The 24,148-nt window shown below is 47.5% G+C and overlaps 2 protein-coding genes and 1 long non-coding RNA gene across 3 annotated transcripts in view; 1 reads left to right on the forward strand and 2 right to left on the reverse strand.

Annotated features, from left to right (window-relative positions):
- The first annotated feature begins 1,219 nt into the window (after window positions 1-1,219).
- On the forward strand, window positions 1,220-5,145 carry LOC135815347 (uncharacterized). The gene is made up of 2 exons (XR_010553282.1): window positions 1,220-2,540; window positions 3,293-5,145. It is a non-coding gene; the product is annotated as an uncharacterized LOC135815347 (long non-coding RNA).
- Window positions 5,146-8,152: 3,007 nt separating this feature from the next.
- LOC135815348 (cytoplasmic dynein 1 intermediate chain 2-like) lies at window positions 8,153-22,806 on the reverse strand. The gene is made up of 17 exons (XM_065328629.1): window positions 22,600-22,806; window positions 21,494-21,602; window positions 20,773-20,896; window positions 20,047-20,104; window positions 19,783-19,840; window positions 19,225-19,326; window positions 18,692-18,854; window positions 18,251-18,350; window positions 17,654-17,779; window positions 16,773-16,919; window positions 16,117-16,230; window positions 12,217-12,350; window positions 11,857-11,935; window positions 11,363-11,428; window positions 10,200-10,296; window positions 9,639-9,808; window positions 8,153-9,289 (listed from the first exon to the last, which is right to left on the reverse strand). The coding sequence occupies exons 1-17, from the start codon at window positions 22,696-22,698 to the stop codon at window positions 9,164-9,166; spliced, it is 1,872 nt and encodes a 623-aa protein (XP_065184701.1). The 5' UTR covers window positions 22,699-22,806; the 3' UTR covers window positions 8,153-9,163.
- Window positions 22,807-23,564: 758 nt separating this feature from the next.
- Window positions 23,565-24,148, reverse strand: part of LOC135815350 (CXXC-type zinc finger protein 1-like) — an 18,385-nt gene continuing 17,801 nt past the window's right edge. Inside the window, exon 16 of the mRNA XM_065328631.1 lies at window positions 23,565-24,148. This exon is cut by the window's right edge and continues 386 nt beyond it. Coding sequence (XP_065184703.1) covers window positions 23,926-24,148 — 223 coding nt within the window. The 3' untranslated portion in view covers window positions 23,565-23,925.

Genomic DNA, 24,148 nt, shown 5'->3' on the forward strand with positions numbered 1-24,148 from the left:
TACGACATAATCATGTACATGTACATGATTGTATTCCAATTGGACCCTCCCTTGGCCCTCCCCCCCCCCCCCTCTCCCTCCCTCTCCCTCTCTCCCTCCCTCTCTCCCTCCACCCTCCCTCCTCCCTCCCTCCTCCCTCCCTCCCTCCCTCCTCCCTCCCTCCTCCCTCCCTCCTCCCTCCCTCCCTCCTCCCTCCCTCCTCCCTCCCTCCCTCCCTCCCTCCCTCCCTCCTCCCTCCCTCCTCTCTCTCTCTCTCTCTCTCTCTCTCTCTCTCTCTCTCTCTCTCTCTCTCTCTCTCTCTCTCTCTCTCTCTCACACACACACACACACACACACACACACACACACACACACGCACACACACACACACACACACACACACACACACACACACACACACACACACACTCACTCACTCATTCACTCTCTTTCCTCCTCCCCCTCCTTTCTCCCTCCCTGCAACTGCAATGGAACGTGTGTAAGGACGTGTAGTGCGCCTGTTGATCTTGTCCGGGAATGCAGTGCTAGTAGCATACGATGCTAATGACAAGTGAAGACCTTACAGTTACTGATCTGTGGTTTCAACAAAACTCGTTCTTTAGTCAAGTTCTTACAGGTAGTCAAGTACATGTCCATGCACATGATTGTAATAGTTACTTGTAACGTTTGTAGTCTTCAGACCAGTTGTTCTATTCCTACCGGTAGTTCATTGCAGTAGGCAACATGCGCATTGTATGCTGGCTGGCTGTTTCTTTGTATTGATCCATGCGATGCCGTGTCTTCTAGCAGTTGACTTTAGACTTAGTGGCCTCCGCCTTGTGCTACATGATGTATGCTTTTATCATCATACAATTCACTTACAATGACTATGCACATGACTGTGCAGACTGACTTAAAAATTGTGACGTTGTGTCACTGACATACATGACATGTACATGATTGTAATAATACTAATATTGTAGGCCAAGAGAGCATAGCCCCGGGTAACCTTGTAGGCCAAGAGGCGAAGGACTAAAGGGACCGTCACTTAATTTTTGCCGACTACCCGCCAAAAAAATCTTTTCGTTTCACGTGTCACTGACACGTCCGCGGACCGCGAGCGCGTAGATATACGACTCGTACTCGCGCTACCTTTCACGTCAAGCAATCTGTTCACGCCACATGGCTGGATAGCGCGTACATCATGGTACATGTACATGGAAACATGATTGAAGACTTGCAAAATCAATTTTTTTCCAAGTCCAGGCGCTAGGCCTAGGCAGTACTAATGCCTAATCAATGCCCAGGCAGCTGACTTTATTTTCGGAGAAACACTACTCATTGTAGTAAAAAGTAACAATGAATAGCGATATCATCTAGGAAGGATCGCTACCCTAACGCGAAGGAAAGGCCTTGCGCGGCTGCTCTACGAAGTGTTGAAGAAAGACTCATCAAAGTTAGTTGGTGGACGAACAACTCGCTGGCGCCGGAAAACTTGGCCCCCAACGATGGTGTTTGGTGAATCATCAAGCATAATGTCTTGTAGCAGTGTTCACCGAGGAAGGAGAACGCTCTAGACTAGTCGCTGCTGTTGTCCGTTTCATCCACGTTGGGCGTTAGCTGCACCGCGCCTATTGTGTTTTAGTATTCCATGGACACACATTAGCATTCAGAGCGATTGTGGAGCCACAATTTACTTCACACAGCGTTGTATTGTCCACGAGCGCAAACTTAATTATCAGCAGTACCTGTTACTCTTCATCCTACATGTAGACTTGGAGTATACACGGCCTTGTCACGACAGCGACAGCTCTACAGATCATGCAGAGTGTTCAAGTGAGAAACATTAATTTCTATTGTTGGTGGACGAATAAATGGCTGGTTCCGAAAAAACGCGGCCTGCACCGATGGTGTTTGGTGGATCATCAAACAGGGTGACCAGCAGTGTTCACCGAGGAAGGAGAATGCACTCGCCACCACTCCGATTCATCCAAGTGGGCGTTAGCTGCGCCGCACCTATTGTGTTTTAGTATTCCATGGACGCACACTAGCGTTCTCAGCGATTGTGGAGCCACAACATATCTTCATGCGGCGTTGCACTGTCCAAGAGCAGAAACGTCAGCAGTGACCCATCATCATACATGTAGATTTGGAGTATACACACCATGCGCCAATGGGCCTCGGCACAACAGCGGCAGCTCTACGGAGTGTTCAAGTGAGAAACATTTGTTTAGACTTTTGGTGGACGAACAAATCGTCGGTGCCGAAAAACGTGGCCTGCGCCGATGGTGCTTGAAACATCAAGCATGGTATGTGGTGACTGTCAGTGTTGATCGAGGAAGGAGAACACTCAGGCCGTCGACCGTTCATCCATTTCGTTAGCTGCACCAAGCCTATTGTGTCCTTGTATTCCATGGGCACACAATCATGAAGCATGGCGTCTGAGCTGTGTTCACAGAGCGGGGAGATGCTCTTGCTGCTATCTTATCTGTCCTGTGTATTCCCAAGTGCCGAAGGCTCACAACGATGGTGTTGGACAAGTCAGATAAAATAGAGTCAACGTAAGTACGCATGTGTACTCTTACTGACTGAAACATAAGTGGGGTGTAAGAGCTAATTCAAATGGTGTCGCGACATTCTCATGTACGAGGTTAGTGTGTAGTACTTGTTACGTACTGAATTCTGCGACTTTGTTTTGTCTCCATATACTGCATGCATTCACGTTTCACAGTTATCAGTTTGACCCTGAGTTCATGTCTGTTATCCCGTGTCTCCTCTTATTATTGTTTCCACACGGTTCATGGTGTAGCGCTGCACGTGTTCCGTCAGTTTGAACTTCAGCATAAATCGCAACTACTTGTACTTTCAGACATGTCACGTGATTGTTGCCAGGGTTTGAGCCAATCAGAGCGTTTACAGGCAGGGCCTGAACCCCTGATCATGCCTTGCCTGCCAGCTCTACTACGATATTATATGTCACGTACCCGCGCGCGCGCACGGTTCTCCTGCGCTTGGGCTTGCTTTCCCTTGGTAGTTGGAAGTCAGTGGCTGTTTTAGTACTCTTAGATTATGTACAGAAAGTGGTGGACATCACGCAACTGCAGTGTAAATTAAAGGGTGGTTGTCAACTGACAACCGCATAATTTTTCGACATAATAAATAAAAGAATTTTTATCTAAAGAGTGAAAAGCAACTAAATAGAGCGATTGTCGGTTGACAACCCCCCTTTTATTTAGATTATGTATCTGAAGTAAACACAACGTAGAAATATCACAATTGTCTCTTGTGTATTATATCCGTCTGATGTCACCAGATCATCACACGGTGCTGTGACCAAGATACGGATCATGCCGAACGCTGATTCAACTGGACGAATCGCGAGGCTTTTCAGATGCAGGGACACAATGGAAACTGAATGACTTCAGAACAGCACTGAAGCGTTATGTTATCATGCAAGACGCCTTTCTGCGCCGCACAAACACAGGCGGTACTACAGCAGAAGATGTCACTCACTATTCTGCAGGTGCACTGGTGACAGGCGCGTGCAAGTTCACCAGAAGGAAGCGGTCTGATGTTAACTGGAATGCCAGCAGTATGACAGGGTGTGCATTCTGCGGCGGATCTCACCTGGACAAGAGCTGCGCGAAATACACAACAGTAGCACAGCGGAAAGAATAACTGATTGAACAGAAGCGTTGCTTTGTGTGTTTGCGCACAGGGCACCGGTCAACTCAGTGCAAGGCCACCCGCAAGTGTAATGTGTGTTCTCGCATGGGTCACCAATCAGAGTCAACATCATGTCACGATCTGCCCTGAATCTCAACAGAAATCTGACAGCAGTACCAACATAGTAGCTGACCAGCCTGTAGCTGACGAGGTACCAGCATCTAGCGCAACAGCAGCTAGTGCAGCATCAACCAGTATCGCCGTTGACCGTAAGATAGTCAGTCGTCTTGATCGGTGCAGATTTCCTCTGGGAGTCTTGACGGGGAGCACCAGAGGACTTCCGCCAGGACTACAGTTTCTGCCTACCACAGTCAGTTTTGTGGTGACTGGCCGACCACGTCACTCCAAGCACTCAGCTACGCCGATGAGCAGCCATGCCAGCTATCGTTTCTCTAACTGATGCAACTTCCGACTCCTGCACCATCCCAGATCTGTGGGACCTAGACTGTGTTGACATCTAGGATTCAGGCAATCTTACTAACAATGACCTAGCCATTAGGCAATTCATCATTGTTCTACGATTTTGCCTGCCACCAATCGTCATGACCTGCGATACTGAGAAGGCCATTTTACAAATCAGTGCCAACCCAGCATACAGAGATGCGACACGATTTCTGTGGTTCGCCAACTCCGACAGTCCATCAGTCACCCCATCCAGCCTGTTCACGCTCATAAGCAGTCCATTTCTGCTTGGCGCGTCTATACAGCATCATTTGGCACAGCAAGATGACAAAACAGCTAGCAGTGGCTATTGGTGAGAACATAGGGTCTTCTGGCGCATGGTATAATTATATGAGCAGCATGAGAGTGAAGTAAAAGACTATTAGCTCAAACATTCAGTCTTTTAAGAGTAGGTGTTTCATCACGGAATAGGTTCTGCAGTTCACATACACACTGCAACAATGGACCAGCAGTGTCCAGCATACAATAGAGTCATGTGAATATGTACCGTATGCATACTCACAGCTGCAAGGCCAGCGCCCCGTGGCTGCTTGACTTCTCAATCGATATAAATTTTCACAACAGTAAGACTCTGTGATCAATCAGAGCTGTGCTTCGAAGTAGTCACAAATGCCCCATGATCAGTCACAAAACAAAACTTTGCAACCAGTCACAGCTTCCACGGTGCCCCGAGACCAGTCACCAGAAATGACCGTGGTAAATCTGCAGGGAGTTCCATAATCTGTTCATTGCACAGTTCACTATGCTATGATTCAAGAGGGGGGGGGGGGTAGCGTTCCTGCGGATGCGGAAAACTTGACTGGAACCCGAGTGTCACGTGAACCCTGATTTTTAAGACTTTTATTATTTGTTTTACGATGAGCCTATTATACGCGATACAGGCTCAGAACACACTTTTCATCTAGTTGGCATATCAGGGATATAGGGCGGAGCAGCCCATATCCCCAATTATGACACGCGAGTAATAGTGAAATACGATTGGCGTATTGTGCTGGACTGACTGCGGTAATGTAAAGCTAAAATAAAGCAGTCAGTTGTCATGAGGGTGCCACATCCGTGGAAAGGCAACATGCCGGCTAATCTCCCTGAGAAGTTGAGTGGTTATCAGCAGGCGATGACGCTGTGTCGATGATGACCTGTTGATGCCCGACAGGAACCTTGCGAGGAGAGTTATTGGGCCTGACGGGTAGGTAAAGCCAACTTCCACATGAAGTTTGTGGATGGCCGACATGTAGACATGAACAGATCGGGGCTGAAAAGTTCTGAACAACTCGGCAGCAAAATAACACATAAAGTAAAAAGTCATCACCTGGCAATGGATTCCAGTTATGCCCTTGACAGAACTGGAAGTAACGGGTATCGGCGGAAAAATATTTCCGGCTGGTGCCAGTGCCGCTAGCTGCAGCACAGAGTCCGGCAACTGAGAGTTGGCAAGACTGGCTGATCTGGCTCAGCTGCTGCTTCCGGAGCCCTCGATGGTTCAAACACCATCGGCGCAGGCCACGTTTTTCGGCACCGACGATTTGTTCGTCCACCAAAAGTCTAAACAAATGTTTCTCACTTGAACACTCCGTAGAGCTGCCGCTGTTGTGCCGAGGCCCATTGGCGCATGGTGTGTATACTCCAAATCTACATGTATGATGATGGGTCACTGCTGACGTTTCTGCTCTTGGACAGTGCAACGCCGCATGAAGATATGTTGTGGCTCCACAATCGCTGAGAACGCTAGTGTGCGTCCATGGAATACTAAAACACAATAGGTGCGGCGCAGCTAACGCCCACTTGGATGAATCGGAGTGGTGGCGAGTGCATTCTCCTTCCTCGGTGAACACTGCTGGTCACCCTGTTTGATGATCCACCAAACACCATCGGTGCAGGCCGCGTTTTTTCGGAACCAGCCATTTATTCGTCCACCAACAATAGAAATTAATGTTTCTCACTTGAACACTCTGCATGATCTGTAGAGCTGTCGCTGTCGTGACAAGGCCGTGTATACTCCAAGTCTACATGTAGGATGAAGAGTAACAGGTACTGCTGATAATTAAGTTTGCGCTCGTGGACAATACAACGCTGTGTGAAGTAAATTGTGGCTCCACAATCGCTCTGAATGCTAATGTGTGTCCATGGAATACTAAAACACAATAGGCGCGGTGCAGCTAACGCCCAACGTGGATGAAACGGACAACAGCAGCGACTAGTCTAGAGCGTTCTCCTTCCTCGGTGAACACTGCTACAAGACATTATGCTTGATGATTCACCAAACACCATCGTTGGGGGCCAAGTTTTCCGGCGCCAGCGAGTTGTTCGTCCACCAACTAACTTTGATGAGTCTTTCTTCAACACTTCGTAGAGCAGCCGCGCAAGGCCTTTCCTTCGCGTTAGGGTAGCGATCCTTCCTAGATGATATCGCTATTCATTGTTACTTTTTACTACAATGAGTAGTGTTTCTCCGAAAATAAAGTCAGCTGCCTGGGCATTGATTAGGCATTAGTACTGCCTAGGCCTAGCGCCTGGACTTGGAAAAAAATTGATTTTGCAAGTCTTCAATCATGTTTCCATGTACATGTACCATGATGTACGCGCTATCCAGCCATGTGGCGTGAACAGATTGCTTGACGTGAAAGGTAGCGCGAGTACGAGTCGTATATCTACGCGCTCGCGGTCCGCGGACGTGTCAGTGACACGTGAAACGAAAAGATTTTTTTGGCGGGTAGTCGGCAAAAATTAAGTGACGGTCCCTTTAGTCCTTCGCGGCCAAGAGAGCATAACCCCGGGTACCCGGGTAACAACATCAATCGTTATCCCTTGCACCTTTTAGGACTTGTGCCCAGTCTAGTCCTGAAGTTATTGCTCATTGTTTTTGTTTTTATTGTTTTGCATTTTGTAATACGTGACTGTATTTAGAACACATGCTCAATTCATGTGCAAGGTTGATTGTTATCCCTTGCACCAAGAGTACGGTTTATGTACTCTTGCTTGCACGTATTAGGGCCTGCGCCCTTTCCTGTTTTATTTCATCCGTCACAATAATACATCAATCGTTATTGTAAGCGTTGGCATAATGTTCAACGGTTATCGTTGGCCGTGGGAAAGATAGTCGTCAATGCAGAGACGTTTAGCAAGTAGACCTGGTTATGGTATGCGCGGTTGACCGGTAGACCTTTTGTGACTGTGTCACCCGTAGTATCGTAAATGACATAATTTTTCAGGTAATCATATCCCTTGCGCTCCTCGGACCTTGCTGCTAGCTCTTGATCGGTCATGTCTGCAGTTGTCACAAGCACGACACATGCCAGATGAACAGATTGAACACTTCACGGATCACATGTACTCGTCAGATGCCGACACTTGCTTGTTGTCTGGCCTAATGACAGGCGCCCAGCCAGCTTGCATGTTGTGTGCTGCGTATTGAGTTGGACAGGCAACAGGTGTGTGTGTGTGTGTGTGTGTGTGTGTGTGTGTGTGCATGCGCGCAGGTGTGTGTGTGCGTGTGTACATGTATGTGTATCCATCGTGACGGTGCACCAGGCTAGCTGTACTGGTTTTTTTTTGTAGGTGGAAAACTACAATAGAAGTCGTGGCAATACAACGCCCACCTTTAGATTCACTTGGACCTCGTTTATGTAACGTTACGGGAGTACTACTAGTATAGCCATAAACCTTTGTTTTAGTGCTCTTGGTATAACCCAGGGTTGACATTGGTCAAATGCGCATGTATCACACAATGAACACCCAACCTCATCTTTATCCATGGACTAAACATGCATGAACCATTCCAGAAAATTCGGCCAATTATTCCGCCGGCAGTATCTACCCAGGGCTAGCTGGCACAATGACTGAAGCGTTAAGATAATAATAATTATTATTATTATTATCCGTCAACACAACTGGGCCACGCAGATGGGAAAACCGGCGTAGTAACGTTATGTGATGTTCTCTGCATTCACACGCGTGCGCACATACCGCCACAGAATCAACAGCGAAATACGTGAGGTTCTCTGCATTCATAGGGGCACATACCAGCACAGAATCAACAGTGCAATGGCAAGCAAAAACACAGTGTGGGAAACATAGGAGTTTTATATAAAACAAAGAGTTCAAAAGCCATGAAAAATGCTAAATGAAAAAAACGTTAACTTTGCATGCCTAAGTCTATAAGAAGTAGCAAATTCATGGAAATCGTGGGGACACTGAGTTTCTATACAATGACACACTGCAGTAGTTTATATGATGCTGACGGTGACAATGATGAACGGTTGAGATGATGCTGATAATAGGAATGATGAGGCGGGTTCTTGTGTCGACAACGATGCTGACAAAACAAAACAAAAAATCCATGCTCTCTATATTACAAAACAGAAAATGGCGAGCACGGAGCTTGAAGGGCGCATCGGGAGGGAGCTGAACGGCAACAGCTTCCGAAAACACAATAGAAAAAGCAATGCAAAGCAAACGCTGGGGAGGAGGGGGTAAGCAGAGCAGTGCTTACACAACTCTACAGCTACTATGTACAGCTTGTGGATCTGGGTGGCGTGGTGAAGAAAATAATGTTAGTCGGTCCACCGGAAAGCAAGACAGCACTTTCAAAAGATAAGCAAAGGAATAAGAGAACTAGCATACAATATCGGTTGTCACAGCTCCTGCTGACAACAGAGTGTGGTATCAGTTGTCACAGCTCCTGACAGCAAGGGTGTGACATATATCCAGTCTACACGCCAAGCAAAAAATATAGCCTAGCGTATAGAAATGAAAAAAGGCTAAAAGAGAATGTAAACAGAACGAGCTAAGCGAGCAAGCTCCTCTCTACGAATGTACTGCACGCGTGCGTAGTGTGTGCCGTCGTGTCCATGCGTTTCACCGTGCACGCATAGCATCACATTACCGCAATGCACCTACGCGGCACAGTACGTGGTATTACGAGCAGCACAGCACACAGGCACAATGCGGAATACACGGCACACACACATGGACTATTAAATACACTGCCGTACTTGTCCTAGTAAGGCGCCGATCCGGCTGTGCTCGTTGACGACTCGGGATTGGTCGTGGAATCACTGGCCTGCAGGTCCTGCAACGTGTTCTTGAAACGAGTCCACTCATCATTGCGAGGCTGATGGAAATGCTGCAAGGAAACAAGACAATATTCGGCATGGACAATTATTACCTGAGCACCCCATCGCCACATCTCTTTTGCAAATAAAACTTGTCCAAGGGCTGTGCAAAATTCATTTTCTACAACAATTCCAGTCAGCTCTCATTCAGCAGGACTGACACTGCAGTCTATGGTACACCAATTCGTCTGCTCCAGCGGCGGGTCGGTTTTCTACATGGAGAATGTTGTGCTTATAAGCCATGACCATTGTACAGTGAATGCAGCTAACTTTCTTGTTTGCCGCTCGCTACATGTATATGATTAGAATACAATCTGTGTTCAGCACATGTAGCAGTGCTCTGACAGTGGTGTCACGTACCTCGCCGACGTCGTAGATGTACACAGTGCCATCTGCATTGCCGCATGCCACTTGCTGGCCTGTAGAGCTCCACCGCACACGATTTAGTGCGCTGACGGCATCCACCTGCTCACTGAGAACCGGTACTTCGGTGTCTGTGTTCATATTCCACAAGTCAAGATGACCAACACCTGGCAGAGAAAATAGGGCATAGGACAGAGAGAACACAGTCAAGGCTGATCTCAGAAAATTCTGCTATTTCCACATCAGTCATGAAAAAAATGAGTTGAGAGGACGTTAGTTCACGGCTTAAACAGCAGCAGAAGTCTCAACTACATTTGCCAGTGGCAAAGCACACCAGCAGAGGCAGTGATTGCATCACAACCAGCTATTACACAGGTCAGCTAATATACACAACCCAGACAGTTGTAATAGAGAAATCACATGGTGGAATAGGAGCTGTGGCATGAGCAAAGAAAAGCCTGGGTATTCGTATTTTGTACCTACGGATTCTGCACAGGCTTTAGCTTAAATCAAGGGAGTATCCGTTGGCGTGCGCAGACAAACGAACAGAGGACCTACCGTCGACCGATGCAAATACAGCCGGGTGCACAGGAGACCACTGTACGTCGAATACATAGTCCGAACTCGTCTCGAATGAATATATCGCTTGTTGGTGCTGCACAGACAGAGTGAGAAAAAAACATGGCAAAAAGAGTGAGTTGAATGGTCAGCGAGAAAGCTGTAGGGGTACAGTGGAAAGATACTACAGGTATGCACTTCAAAGTACAGGAAAACCTGGTTTAAGCGACCACCCCACGGTGCAAGCAAAAGCAGGTGGTCTTTAAAACCAGATCCCAAAGTGTCTGTGTAGAACTGTCTGTGCGTGGAAAAACGGTGGTTAAGAGCAGGTGGTCGCTAAACACAGAGGTCACTTACGCCAGGTTTTACTGTACACTCAACATCTGAAGTGTATGCTATTCTGGCATCTGTATCTGATTTGGAGTTGTTTTGTTGCTGGCTTGGTGGATGTGCTCGGCCAGAGAGCACATGCAGTGGTGGTGGGGGTGTAACTTTTCACTGACTCAAGAGGTCAAAAGCTGACGTTTACCTGTCTTCATATTTAGATGAACACACGCAACACAAATACAGCTAAAGCGAGTGCATTACAAGGTGGCGCTGGGTGACTTGCTTTCCAGGAGGAACGTCCCTTGTGGATGAGGTCAACATCACAATTCAGGGGCGTCGGAAGATATTTTTAGTGTGGTACGGTCAGCCATCTGAAGTACAATTTACTCGTGGGGGGGGGGGGGGGGGGGTTGCTGAGACGACAACTTTAGAAATTTAGAGCCCAGATCAGTGTACAGTCAGACCTCGCTTATCCAGTCCTCGTTTATCCGGATCCCTCGCCATCCGGTAGAAAATCGTTGGTTACCGATTTACAGCATATGCCATGCACATATACAGTATGTGTGTTCGATTATCCGGTTCCCTCGCCTATCCGGAAATTTTTCTGGAAAACGGATGCAGTGTGCAGTTGTTATGCGAGGTCTGACTGTATTTTATGGATTCACGGGGTGCCCGAGACAAAATGTGGCGCGGTCAATACCGTAGTGACTGTACCGTGTCCGACACCCCTGCACATTGAGCACCAATCAACATGTGATTACTAATTAGGTAGCTAATACATAATGTCACTAGCACAAATACTATAATGAGAGAAACACAGAAGAACCCCTCCCCACCTTTTGACTCCATAGCTTGACGGTCCAGTCGAATGAAGACGTCAAGAACAAGTTGGAGAAGTCGACCTGTGCAGCAGTGTCACAAAATGGTGAGAAGAAACGAAAGAAAAAAGACTTGAGGAGAGCAAAGGGACGATCAGGTCTCTATTAACCTTTCTGTTCATAACTGTGGTTTCCCTGTATGGAGTTTCAAAATCTTGGGCTTCTTAGAAAGCCCTCGGCATGTAGATACAACCTGATAAGGTTTCAATCTGTGTCTGTATAAGAACAACTAGATCGAGCTGAATCTATTCTTTCGAAACAGTGCATCGCTCCGTTCCTCTCTGACCACAGCCATTGCTTCCTAGTGTCAAATGTACACCTCAAATGGTTATGAATGGGAAGGTTCAAGGTTGCTAAGAGGACATCTCCAAGGAGTGTGGTGTTACTTGTGTATGCGTGGTGTATGCGCAGTGTATATTATGGTGTATGTGTGGTGTATGTGGCACACATACCTGGCCTGACGCCGTGTGAGAACTGAGTGACGTGACAGGGCCCGTGTGACCTTCATATATGTCGCCAATACCAGCTTTGCTGTGGGCGCGGGAATCAGGAGATAGGCAAGCAGACGAAGACACAAACAGATGAAGACACAAGCAGACATGAACAAGAACAAAAAGGGATAGATGAGGCCATACTCGGCACTAGTATTCACACAAACACTTTTCAAGGTTCAGCGAAAATATTACACAGCTGCAAAGAGAGGATGAAAAACCTCAAATTCTCAGGTGTGAGTGTCAGTATTGATCATTGACTTAGACTGACAATGAACGAGTAGTGAGTGCATCATATTAGTCAGCAACAGTAGCTCCTACCTGCCATGCCTACAGCCAGTGTAGACCGAACCATCTTCACTTCCTACCATGAAGTTGTTAACCTCGCCTTGCGGGAACGACAGGCTGGTCACAGCCACCGACTTGGCCGTCTTGAACTGCAGCTCCTGAGCATCCTGTATGTGTGTGAGCAAAGAGCAAACCGATGCAACAGAAGACAGAAAAAGAGGGAAGGAGAGAGAAAAAGAGGGACGGAGAGAGAGAGAGAGAGAGAGAGAGAGAGAGAGAGAGAGAGAGAGAGAGAGAGAGAGAGAGAGAGAGAGAGAGAGAGAGAGAGCGTGACTGGATGCCTAGCCTAGTTGTTACTCGTAGTTGTCACCAGGTCTGAGCTGTCACAACATCTCTTTCCAATTCCAAATCTGATCGGAACTGAGTTCAAATCCAAGGAGTTATCTTCAACTGAAGGTGCTACCGTAGAAAGTGATCCGCCACAGCCTGCTCTTCCTGAGTCTGAACACACAGCACAGACTTGGACTATTCTTCCAGCACAGGTTGACGGCGTGGGGTGCTGTGGAATGTCAACGAGCTGTACGATGGAGCCGGTCGAGGCGTACAAATCGGATCTACCTCCTTGTCTTAGCAACATGACTCTTCGAGCTGGGTCGTAATACTGGAGTACTGGCAGACCATCCTCTCCGCATACACACCTGCTGACTTTGCCAAAGATCTACAGCAAACATCATCTGTCACCGAAGACAAGCTCTGCCTCACAATAATTCGTCAGCTGGCTGTAATTTCTTCTCTTCCAGTCACCACATGCTATGCAAGGGCTCAATCTCTGGTTTGCGAAGGCACATAGTCTTCGCAAAAAGGACCTACGTTGAGATAACAAAGGTCCGTGACCGACTTTGATCTGGCTCTGCACTACACATTGCCAGTGTTGTGCAACGACGCACTAACAGTAAATTATCCGCGACGACTCCCAGCATAGCACTCACAAGTACACATGATACCATAACGCACAGTTTATTGCTTCAAATTATAAACTTGGAAAAATTTCAAGGAAGGAAAAAGCTAGGACCATAGCGTAATATGGCGCACTAGCCAGTGGCTAGAGTGTGTTAGCGCCGCATGAACACCTGCCAGCTGGCAGCTTGATTACACTAATCAATCACGCAGATTCACGGCGCTAATCTACAGCGCAGCTCCGAAACCGCGCCAAGAGAGGTTGCAGCTCACACCTCGTATTTCTTCTGCTCCAAACTTTTCCCACGTGCCTTGCTTTGAGTGTTGCCTTTGTGAAAGTAGAGTTCGCTGCTGTTGCCTTTGTGAAAGTAGAGTTCGCTGCTGTTGCCTTCGTGAAAGTAGAGTTCGCTGCTGTTGCCTGGCTTTCACAGTTTCGCTCCTAGCTTTTTCTTCCCCACCAACACCCACCCTATAGCTGTTGCTCTACGTTAACATGTTGCTATATTCTCTGCAGCCTATGTGGTCTGCACTTGCATCCGCTGTAACTTGCCATATTCAATTCTCAAAAAACAAAAAACAAAAAAAAACATACAAGTAAAATAAAACATTGGGGAGTGCGAATGTTCGCTCACAACTGGTTTGCCCTGTTTGCTTGCTTGCGACTCAGTTGCAGAGTCATTGCCTGTTCGCGACTCAGCAGAGTCTTTTCGTGTTGCGACTCATTTGCCGAGTCACGTGACATTGCACCAGTTGCTCGAATCCAGCACTCCACCTATCCAATTTAACTCAACCAGACTATTCTGTGTGTGCTCGTTCATGCGTGTGGGTCCGCATGCACGCGCATGTACATGTCCGGCTGTGTGAAGCACGGGCTAATAACAACTTGGCAGATTTTACCTGTCTGTAAGATAGAGGTAAGTTGAAGTTTCTTTTTTAACTAAAAAAAACGGAACTAAAGGGCCTGAAAGCCCATCGCCATGCTTTGTTTTTTACCTACACTGGAGGTCATCATGCATGTTATTCGAACTGATAGACAGGTCTTTGCGTCTGTACATGTTTTTGTATTGCATAAACACGTGCCCGATAATCGTATTGCAAAGACGTTTCTATCAGTTTGAATAACACACACGATGACCTAGGTAAAAACAAAGCACTGCAAGGGCTCCTGGGCTTTCAAGCCGTCTCGTTACACGAGCCACAGAGTATCACGCGTCTGGTTACTTGAAACTGATAGTTCCATGTCAGATGGCATGAAACTATTAGTTACAGCCAACTAGACGCGTGATACTCTGTATGATTTAGCTCTGCCCCTGTGAGCAATGAGCACCGTATTGCACCAGAGGACTCCGCTACCTGGATATTATATTATCTATTTATTCATCCCTATTTTCAGGGACAGCTAACCCTTGGCCCTCCCGCCAGTGATGCCTATTTCGTCAAGGCACCTCCGACCTTCAAAACCAGTAAATGTTAGCAAGAGTACGTACTCCCAAAGGTGTGCCACTGGCTGCGCAACCTCGATCCAGTGCTGACGGCAAAACTTCACATCATGTGACATGGGCCAACAAGCTACGCCAAGAGTAAATAAGCTCACAAGAGTGTGCAACTCTGTGGGGCCACCGGCGACGAAAACTCACATCACGTGTTCCATGTGCATTTCGTACTACATGTACGTCTAATCATGGCCAGTGTACATGCCATCCGAATATCTGCCACCATCATGTCATGCTGATGAGTCGCCTAAGCTCAGTGGGTTTCTGTCGGGGAGTGCTATTTTGTTCCACTGTTTGCTAATAACAGTCTAGGAGTGCACACAGTGAACACTACACCACGTGATGTGAGTTTTTGCCATCAGCGGATCCTACTCTACTCTACCCCCACCACATACTCTGATAGCACACCACCCTACTCATTTTTTCGATTTTTTTAATTTTTTAGTTCACACAGTGAAAATGCGGCGGGTGGGAAAAATTAACTCAACGCAAATAGGTATTTCGGACTATTGATAGTTTGGATAGTTGACATTCAGATAATCGGCATTGTACTCTACAGCGCCGCCTTGCCTCTAAAGTACAGATTATTGAAGACCATGGAGGTACGTTACAGCAAGAGCATGGCAGTCAAAGCAGAACAACAGACTATTGATCCATGGGTCCTGAGCCTGATGAACTGCTACTACAGCTACAGTGCTGCTCAAAGAAATCCGATCGCGTGAGTCAAGTGCTTGCCGAGGGCTATGCAGCCCTAGAGCTGCGAACATCGGGCGGCAGAAGCGTGCGCAAACTTGATCCGCAGGATTGGATGTCATTGAGCAGCATTGTCCATGACACGTGCGGAAAGGCATACGCACTTGATCACGGTTTCGCCAAACAATTCCGCTGCGGTTGAGTTATCACAGCTGAGGACAGAAACTGCATACTCTTGGTCTACTATAAACTCTTGGTTCTGGAGACGTTTCATGGTTCGTGTATGAGTAAATCCACTTTGAACATATTTTTTTCTTGGCAAAAGAGATTGGGTACCCAATACTACCCATACACATATTACCAAGAGTATATAACCCCCCCCCCCCCCCCCAAGAGTGTGCAGCTTCTGATACCCTTTCTATGGGGTACGTCGACGGCGACAACTAACATCACGTGGTGCAGTGTCACAGTTGTACGTTTCCAGCCCGTTTTCAGCGAGCAGTGGAGTAATAAAAAAAGCACTCTCTGACAGAAACTCACTGCGGGCATGCAAATCTCCAGCATGATCGTGGCAGATATTCGGATTGCGCGCACGCTATGCTTCGTTTGTACGTAGTACGAATGTATCTGAGACATGTGATGTGAGTTTTCGCCGTCGGAGACCCCATATGCAGAGTTGCACACTCTTGGGGGGTTATATACTCTTGATATTACCCTAGCTACAAATAAGTTGAAATAACACTACTGGGAGTGTACAATGCTACAAGCACAGACCCACACTGGCACTGACCTGCGGTTGACTGAGCATGTCCAAGCTCCAGGAGCACATCTTGCCATCCGTTGACACACTGATGAGATTGTGAGCGTTCTGTGTACCCACGATGCTCAGGCAATACACAGGATGCTATGCAGTGGACAGAGGACAAGCACATGGTACAAGTAAGTTACATAGGCAGAATGCATGATATTGAATAACAATAATAAACAAGCCCACACATCACAGAGCATGGAACATGCACAACAGGCTGTTCTACTATAGTCCAAGCAGCCATGGAATCACTACAACTGGGACAAGCTCAACATCTAGTTCCTCACATCAAACATATCAGACAACCCTTTAAGTAGTCGAGAGCATTTTGGAAACGGTATACAGTATGTGTAGAGTCCAAGGTGTGACGAACTCAGGGAATACAATCATCTGGACTGCTTGGTATGACACACAAGAAAAAATAGTTCAGTTCCGATTCACACACTCAAGTTGTGTGTTCAAAGCTCCTACCCCCTCTCCCTCATGCACACACACACACACACACACACACACACACACACACACACACACACGCGCGCGCGCGCAGTACACATAGAGAGCTGCCTGGAGTAGAGCAGATTCACAGGCGAAGACTAGGAGCAAGCAGTGCAGCTCTAGCCTACTGCAACTATACCTACCGTGTGGGCATGGGCGGAGAGCGGTGTCCTCTGCACTGGCGTCCGCTTGTTGCTGCGAATGTCCCAGAGCGCGATCTGGCCGGAGTAGCAACCGCCCAGTATGAGATGAGGGTTGAACCGTGTGAATGTTGTTGACATGACGGCCGACTACACAGACAAGCAGCAAGCACAGCACAGTCAGGGTAAGCAATTGCCAGGGATTCTCACAAGACGGGAGAGGCCCGGACAAGGAACACTGTTGCACAGGATGAAGCGAAGACTAGCTGGGTGATTGACTGTTTGTATTCTTTACTTGAATTCAAAAGTACACACGGGCTACAAGCCCAATCACATGGAAGAGAGGAGGACTTATTGCAGGGATGAAGCTAGGACTACAGATGAGTGATAAACCATACAGCGTCTGCCACAGACACCTACACACTACGTGTGCTCTAGTCCCAGTGGCAGTGGATGACTGTGAGGGTTGAATCTCACACGGGACACAGAAAGGATGTACGGCAGCGAGAATACTCCATCAAGAAAACGCCAATTGCTTCCCTCCCCGTACATTGCAGAGCAATAAAAATAAAAGTCGGGGCGTGTGTTGGCAGGGACCCTTCAATTGTGTGCCTGCTACGTGGGACATTTTTCCAAATCAAGACCTTGTTTGGATTGAGCAGGAGAAACAGTAACCTTCAACTAACAGTATAGCTACAACTGTTTTGACTTCTCTCTTTCATTGACGGGCTTCACACATAGCCGGGTGCTTGACTTCTAAACCTTGGCAATGACTGGCTCCAGCACACCTTAGCACAATAGGCAGTGAAGATTGCCATCGGCATACCATCTCTGCCTGGCAATTTCACCATCATCAGAAAACATAACCCATGAAATGCACTAACCTGACAGTGGAAAATGTATTCTGGCGTTTGGGCGTTGAACTTGGAGTTCCAAACCAGGACAACACCATCAGGGTCCTGCGGCGCTTCTTCATTATTGCCGTATGATGCCACAAGTAACTCAGGGTGCTGCAGAACAAGCAGACAAGAAACACGACCTTCGCTCAGTTCTGCTAACACACAACTGTGAAGAGAGGCAATTGGCCCAATGGAACTCCATCTGCAATGGCGACCTCTCTCCAGAAATAAACGCATGTATGCACGCGCACACACACACACACAGACCACTACCACCACCACCGCTGCCGCCACCACGCTTGCACACTTGCACTCATACACAATAAAGGTCAAAAGAAGCACTGCATGAACAAGCATAGAACAAGTACATCATGAATACGATAATGTTGCACCAGGGTCAAAAGCCCCTCCACAAACACACACACACACACACACACACACACACACACATGCATACACACACACACACACACACACACACACACACACACACACACGTGCATACACACTGTGCAAGCTACAGCTGCAGAGCTAGCCAAGCAGCAGCAGTACAAGCAAGTAGTAACAGCATGGGCGGCTCACCTGGTGTGACCAGTCCATACAGGTAACAGCACGACGACGTGACCACCGATCCTCAGAGAACTGGCGACCCAACTTTACCTTTGCACCTGCTGCAACTTCACTGCATGGCGAAAGGATAAAAAAACAGCATACAATAGTGCCGGGTGCCGAAGAACGGAGTGCCGAAGAACAACCAGGCTAGAATTTCACCAAGCACAGCATACCAATGTATACACGGTGACTCAACTGTGCATAGACTGTAGCACATGAAAATAAGAACAGTCTGGGCTAGGAGGCTGACCCCCCCCCCCCCTCCCCCAGTTTTTCGGCGACCAACAGTACTGCAGAGCTATGGTACCATCAACACACCAAGAACAATTAAAACCGGTTGACACCAAAGTATCCTTCACCCAGCCTTCAAGCCCAGAAGTACATGTAATTGCAAGGCAGCCCAGCACTCACTTCTTTCCGTCGTCGTCATCATCCATCCGATAGTCGACTGCCACGTCGGCTTCACCCAGGGCACGCTGCATCAGCTTGGATGCATGCTGGAAGAAACGGCCAAAGTCCTGAGAGCCCATGATCAGTGTACGCTCCTCCTCGGATAGCTCTCGAATGGGCAGCGCTGTGCACAACACAACATGTCACAACAGCACAGTGTGCACAGTAAGAAAAATCAAATGTGTATAGATAACTGCTTCCAATGGGAAGCCGCTCGCTGCCAGCTAATTGTGGTACATCGGGACCACGGTGTGAAAGCCAGCCGTGTTCGAAGACCCTCCTGAAACTTCTTTCCTACGGTTGCCGGTGTGCGGCATAGGATAAATGGCGGGGTGCAACTTTATACATGGAAAATACTAGTATGATACATGCAAGAAATTTGCTTCTCCCTTGATTTGCAAATTGAGATTATACACGATCGATATCATCGTGCTTTCAGCACAAATTGAGATGGAGTTGGGTCACGAAAAAGACCCAGAACAAGCTAAACTTACCGTGTGAAGTTTCTGTCTCCGTTTGCACCGCCGTGCCTTCATCTTCACCGGCCGGAGTTGGCGTCTCCATTGCAACGTCGACCGGTTCTGCAAGTTGCTCATCTGCAATACAAGGCACAACAACATTTACATTATACCAGTACACCAGACAAACACGTTCAAGTGCAAGCATATTGGCAGCAGCAGGGTAATGTATCCACACCAACAAACGATATACACATAGGTAAGCGTGCAAGTACATGTACAGTGAAACCTGTCCAAGGCGACCGACCACTTAGGGGACCTTCGAAACGTGGTCTCCTTATCCAGGGTCATTTGACTGGAAGTAACATCCCTTGGTCCTGGTTGTAGTGGTCCTCTGGGACAGGTGGTCGCCTTGACAGGTTTTACCGTACTCCGAAGTAGCTCCCAGTAGCGGCAACTATGGAAACCGTAAACCACAACACGGAGCATAACCCTAACCTACACTGCAATGGCCTGTAACATCCACAGAGGAAGCGTGAAACACAACAGGCACAACCGCTTCAACATATGCATAAACACAAAGCATACCCCTACCTGCTTCAGGAAAGTCGATCGGATCTGTTTGAATCTCCTTGCTGTATGTGACGGTTTCCTGCACCAAACAAAACACATTAGCCCGTATCAGTACATACCGGTAACAGGATTCGGTGGTTCCACATCGCTAGATACAGAAAAAACGTTTTATTCCAAAACGGCAACGAGCATCCAATCCCAAACAGTCAACTCTGTACCAACGGAGTAACATCAACAATGTGCAATGATCACAACATGGCGTACGCATGCATTTTTTGGGCTTACTTTAGGAGGAATACTGGTCTGTGTCACTGCCGACCGGGTCAGTGTTATCGATTTCTTCCTGTACAGCATACACCACCAACACGTACACCACACAGCAACATACCACACAGCACACACATCACACAACATACAGCAACATACCACACAGCACGTACATCACACAGCGACATGGCAACACCGCATACACACCGCACACAGCACAGCAACACAACACATACATCACACAGCAACACATCAACACAGCACATACAAAGTAGATCACCCCTGTACCCCACATTCTTCACGTACAATGCGCAGACGTCAGGCAGAATCCATTGCCCACTGTTGAACACTTACAGGCCCAAAAAGTAAAACATATACCCAGCCCGTCAAATCACATGGGAAAGTGTGTGTGTGCGAGAGTGTTTGTGTCTGAGGGAGAGAGAGAGAGAGAGAGAGAGAGAGAGAGAGAGAGAGAGAGAGAGAGAGAGAGAGAGAGAGAGAGAGAGAGTGAGAGTGAGAGAGAGAGAGAGAGAGAGAGAGAGAGAGAGAGAGAGAGAGAGAGAGAGAGAGAGAGAGAGAGAGAGAGAGAGAGAGAGAGAGAGAGAGAGTGAGAGGCCAGTCTGAGAGCATTGATATCATCCGTTACGGAGAGGTGAGAGAGAGAGAGAGAGAGAGAGAGAGAGAGAGAGAGAGAGAGAGAGAGAAGAGAGAGACCAGTCTGAGAGCATTGATATCATCCCTTACGGAGAGGTGAGTGTAACTGACGGTGCTGCAGCGGCGGCAGCAGATGCAGAAGCACCCGCTGCATCACTAGCATGCGCAGGTGAAGGGCCGGCAGATGTGGCGGGACTAGGTGATGGACTGCGACCTAATAATACACATACAGTACACAATAGAAAAAAGCAAAAGAGAGGACCACGCACAGACTTCAGGCTGTAAGGAGAGCTGAGCGGCATGATCAATGCAAAGAAACTATGTTTGTGTTCTCTACATTGCACTTTGCACATTGTCCTAACATAATTATACACTGTGCACTTTTCACCGGCTAGAAGGCAAAATTGTACGCATCAAAACAAATGAATAGAAACGGGGCTTTGACTTGAAACTGAGATTAAACTTATTACTCGGAATGTGCACAAAAGAGCAGTCTCTGTACTGAAGCATACTAGTCCTTGTGTCTACATGCATGCTGTGCATCAGTGTAGTACAGGTTAAACGAGCACTCACATGGACTGTGACTACATTTATTCTCTCATGAAAAGTCAATAAACTGGGCATGCATGCATGTGTGTGCGTGTGTGTGTGTGCGTGTGTGTGCACGCGCGTGTGCGTGTGGGTGTGGGTGTTTTAGTCGAATAGGCAGCTGTGGCTGGACGGATATCATTCTGCACAGATATCATTGTGACCGTTCAAACAAAGAGCCAACATATAATTACCGGTGGCACGGTGTATCTCCTACACTCACCTTCTGCTGCTGCTCCACCGATTAGCTGATCGACCAGACCTTCGACATCCCTTGCCGAGGCGCTTGCAGATGCTGCCGCAGCGCTGCTTGGCTCTGGAGACGTGGCCGCCTGCATAGCATAGATAGCACAGCAGGAAACACATCCAACCACGGGCCATTTCAACATACTAATGATCACTATGTGAAGTTCATCCACCATCCGCAGAGGGCTCAATTTCCGTCTGATGATCGATTCAGCTCGTGAAACTCAGAGTTACGAAACAGCAACTGCTCGTTCTTCTGTCTGTGTACTGGTGATCACTATGGTACACAATGACTATGTTGAAAACAAGAGTTCTTAGATCCAGCGGAAATCAACTACATGTACACTGTTCCCTGGCCTAGGCTTTAAAGAAGTAGGATGTCATGGTAACGCAAACCTCTCAACACACGTCTCTTGCTTAACATATCGCCTTATAGACTCTGATAGCTGAAGACATTACAAATCAAGGTGATAGCCATAGCAGACGACCATGAACACTGCCATGACATGCACCGTTGTGATGTTTGCACTTCACGGAATGGCCATTAAAACACTTGCAGTGTAACATGAGCAAGTTGCTGGACAGCTTAGCTGGTATATCTTTCACACATTGTACTATTCACCTTGAGCCAGCAGGTGCACATGTATGTTATTGTTTAGACCTCTGATTGCTATATACATGCACAATGCATGGTTGTATGTTTGTGCATTGCAAACTAAACAAGTGCAATGAAATTGAAGTGGATATGAGACTGCGATGCCATGGTGTAAGAGCTACCTGTAGCCAGACGAAACAGCCCATAAGAATAGTGCTATCCTCACACTGTGCTTTATTGCTGCTGTGCGTCGCAAATTGTTTCTGGGTGTAAGGATTATTTTGCATCAAATATTGAACTTGATAGGTGTGTGCCAATTCATTATACTAAAATTGAATGATTTCAAGTCCGACAAGAGATCGAATCCACTCATTTTCCATGAAGTACATCGATAATCAACACTATGCATGCTTTACAGCACGCTTCGCACAACATGCAACAATCCATCACTGAGTTGTAAATCCCAGATGCTCAGATCGGAAACGCACCTGACGTTTCTCGTCCCTTTCTCGTCGCTCTCGCTCGCGGCGTTTCCGCATCTCCTCGAGCTTCTGCTTCTTGCGCTCGAGCTCATTCTTGCGATCCATGGTGAAGGATTATTTTACAAACTCCACAAGCAGAGGTGGACGTAGAATCGCAACACATTAGATATTGGACCAACTCAATCACCAGTGATCACTCGAACTTGACTTGAAAATGCAAAAAGAATTTTCAAGCCAGTATGATTTTGGAATGCTGGTCGATCACGATCATGTGATATAAAGGTGTGGTAACATATCGACTTCACACAGGTCGATCCCCTACTATAGGAGTATAGTTCCCGTCACGTCACCACAAAAATTAATGATCAATTATTTTTTACTTGTTTCGTTCACAAAATCGCTGAGCCAAGCAGCTAGCCAGCAGCCCAGCACAGAACAGACAGAGAACAATTACATGATCCTGAACTGAATCAGAGCATGCCGCCATGCACATGATGCACAGACTCAGTAGATTTACGACTTTGATGTCCAAATCAATGATCCTCGGATTTTGTTTCCTGACCAGGACAGAAAGACCGTGGAACATAATCAACAGTGATTATAGTGTTGTGCAGGTCAAATCACTGTTGAACACACAGCATTGCCATGATTGGCTCACTCCGCCAATCCATGGACCATGTACCCAATACCCGCGCAGTCACGGACCACCAGCATCGCCATACAAGCCACACTGCTGCAGTCTCATATTTTAGGTTGAGCATCAGGCTGTCATGATCAGGGTTAAATTTAGAGCAGAGGAAGAAACCATAGGAAGTACATTGACGTTCCACACACTCCGGGAGTCCCTATGCCAAACAAAGCAGAGTAGTAAGCCAGTAAATCAGCATAGCGTCTTTGTACACGATATGTGCAATTCCATAACTGGGCCAATATGTACACAACAGAAAGCAAGGGCAGGGTAACGGGGGGGGGGGGGGGGGGGGGGCATGGCATAACCTGGTAGCGGGATGATGGTGCATGGCGCCTCAACACGCCCGATACGAGAGTGCGTGCTTGGTTGGCGCAGGCAGCAGAATGTCTGCCATCCACTGTAAACTTGCACAGGGGACGGACATGCACACTATATATACAAGGAGAGAAAAGCTGAAATCACAGATGGACTTGTGCGGTGTAGAATTTCAAAGGAATGCAATGATCTCCCAAAAAAACATAAAACTATTCACACTATGTACATATGTGCAGTAGAACAACATACACCAGCCTACAGCGGTCATGGACGCGAAACATGCGGAGGATAATCGAGACACAGCGCCCATATACTTGCGACACATGTTACGTCTCACCATCTTCGGTACTCCCAGCTGTTGATGGTTTAGTCTCTGCCGTGGTGGAGGCTGGTGAGGAGGCTTGTGATGCCTGGGTGGAGAGATTAGCAATAGATTGCTGATCACTAGGTGTGTCACCTTCACCTGTTGAGGCAACGGCAGCAGCTATCTTGTCTGTACTAGCTTGGATTTCGTCCATTCCATCACTTGCCCGGCAGCCGTCCTCAATG

Source organism: Sycon ciliatum, chromosome 4, assembly GCF_964019385.1.
Source record: "Sycon ciliatum chromosome 4, ocSycCili1.1, whole genome shotgun sequence".
Taxonomy (NCBI): Eukaryota; Metazoa; Porifera; class Calcarea; order Leucosolenida; family Sycettidae; genus Sycon; species Sycon ciliatum.

Bases quoted from the DNA above. Each gene is read 5' to 3' on its own strand.
- LOC135815348 (XM_065328629.1), bottom strand. From the start codon at position 22,698: ATGGATCGCAAGAATGAGCTCGAGCGCAAGAAGCAGAAGCTCGAGGAG. The intron at 18,351-18,691 runs GTGAGTGCTGGG...TTCGCCATGCAG, and splicing joins GATGACGACGACGGAAAGAA to TGAAGTTGCAGCAGGTGCAA. The intron at 11,429-11,856 runs GTATGTGTGCCA...ACTGCTGCACAG, and splicing joins CTCACACGGCGTCAGGCCAG to GTCGACTTCTCCAACTTGTT.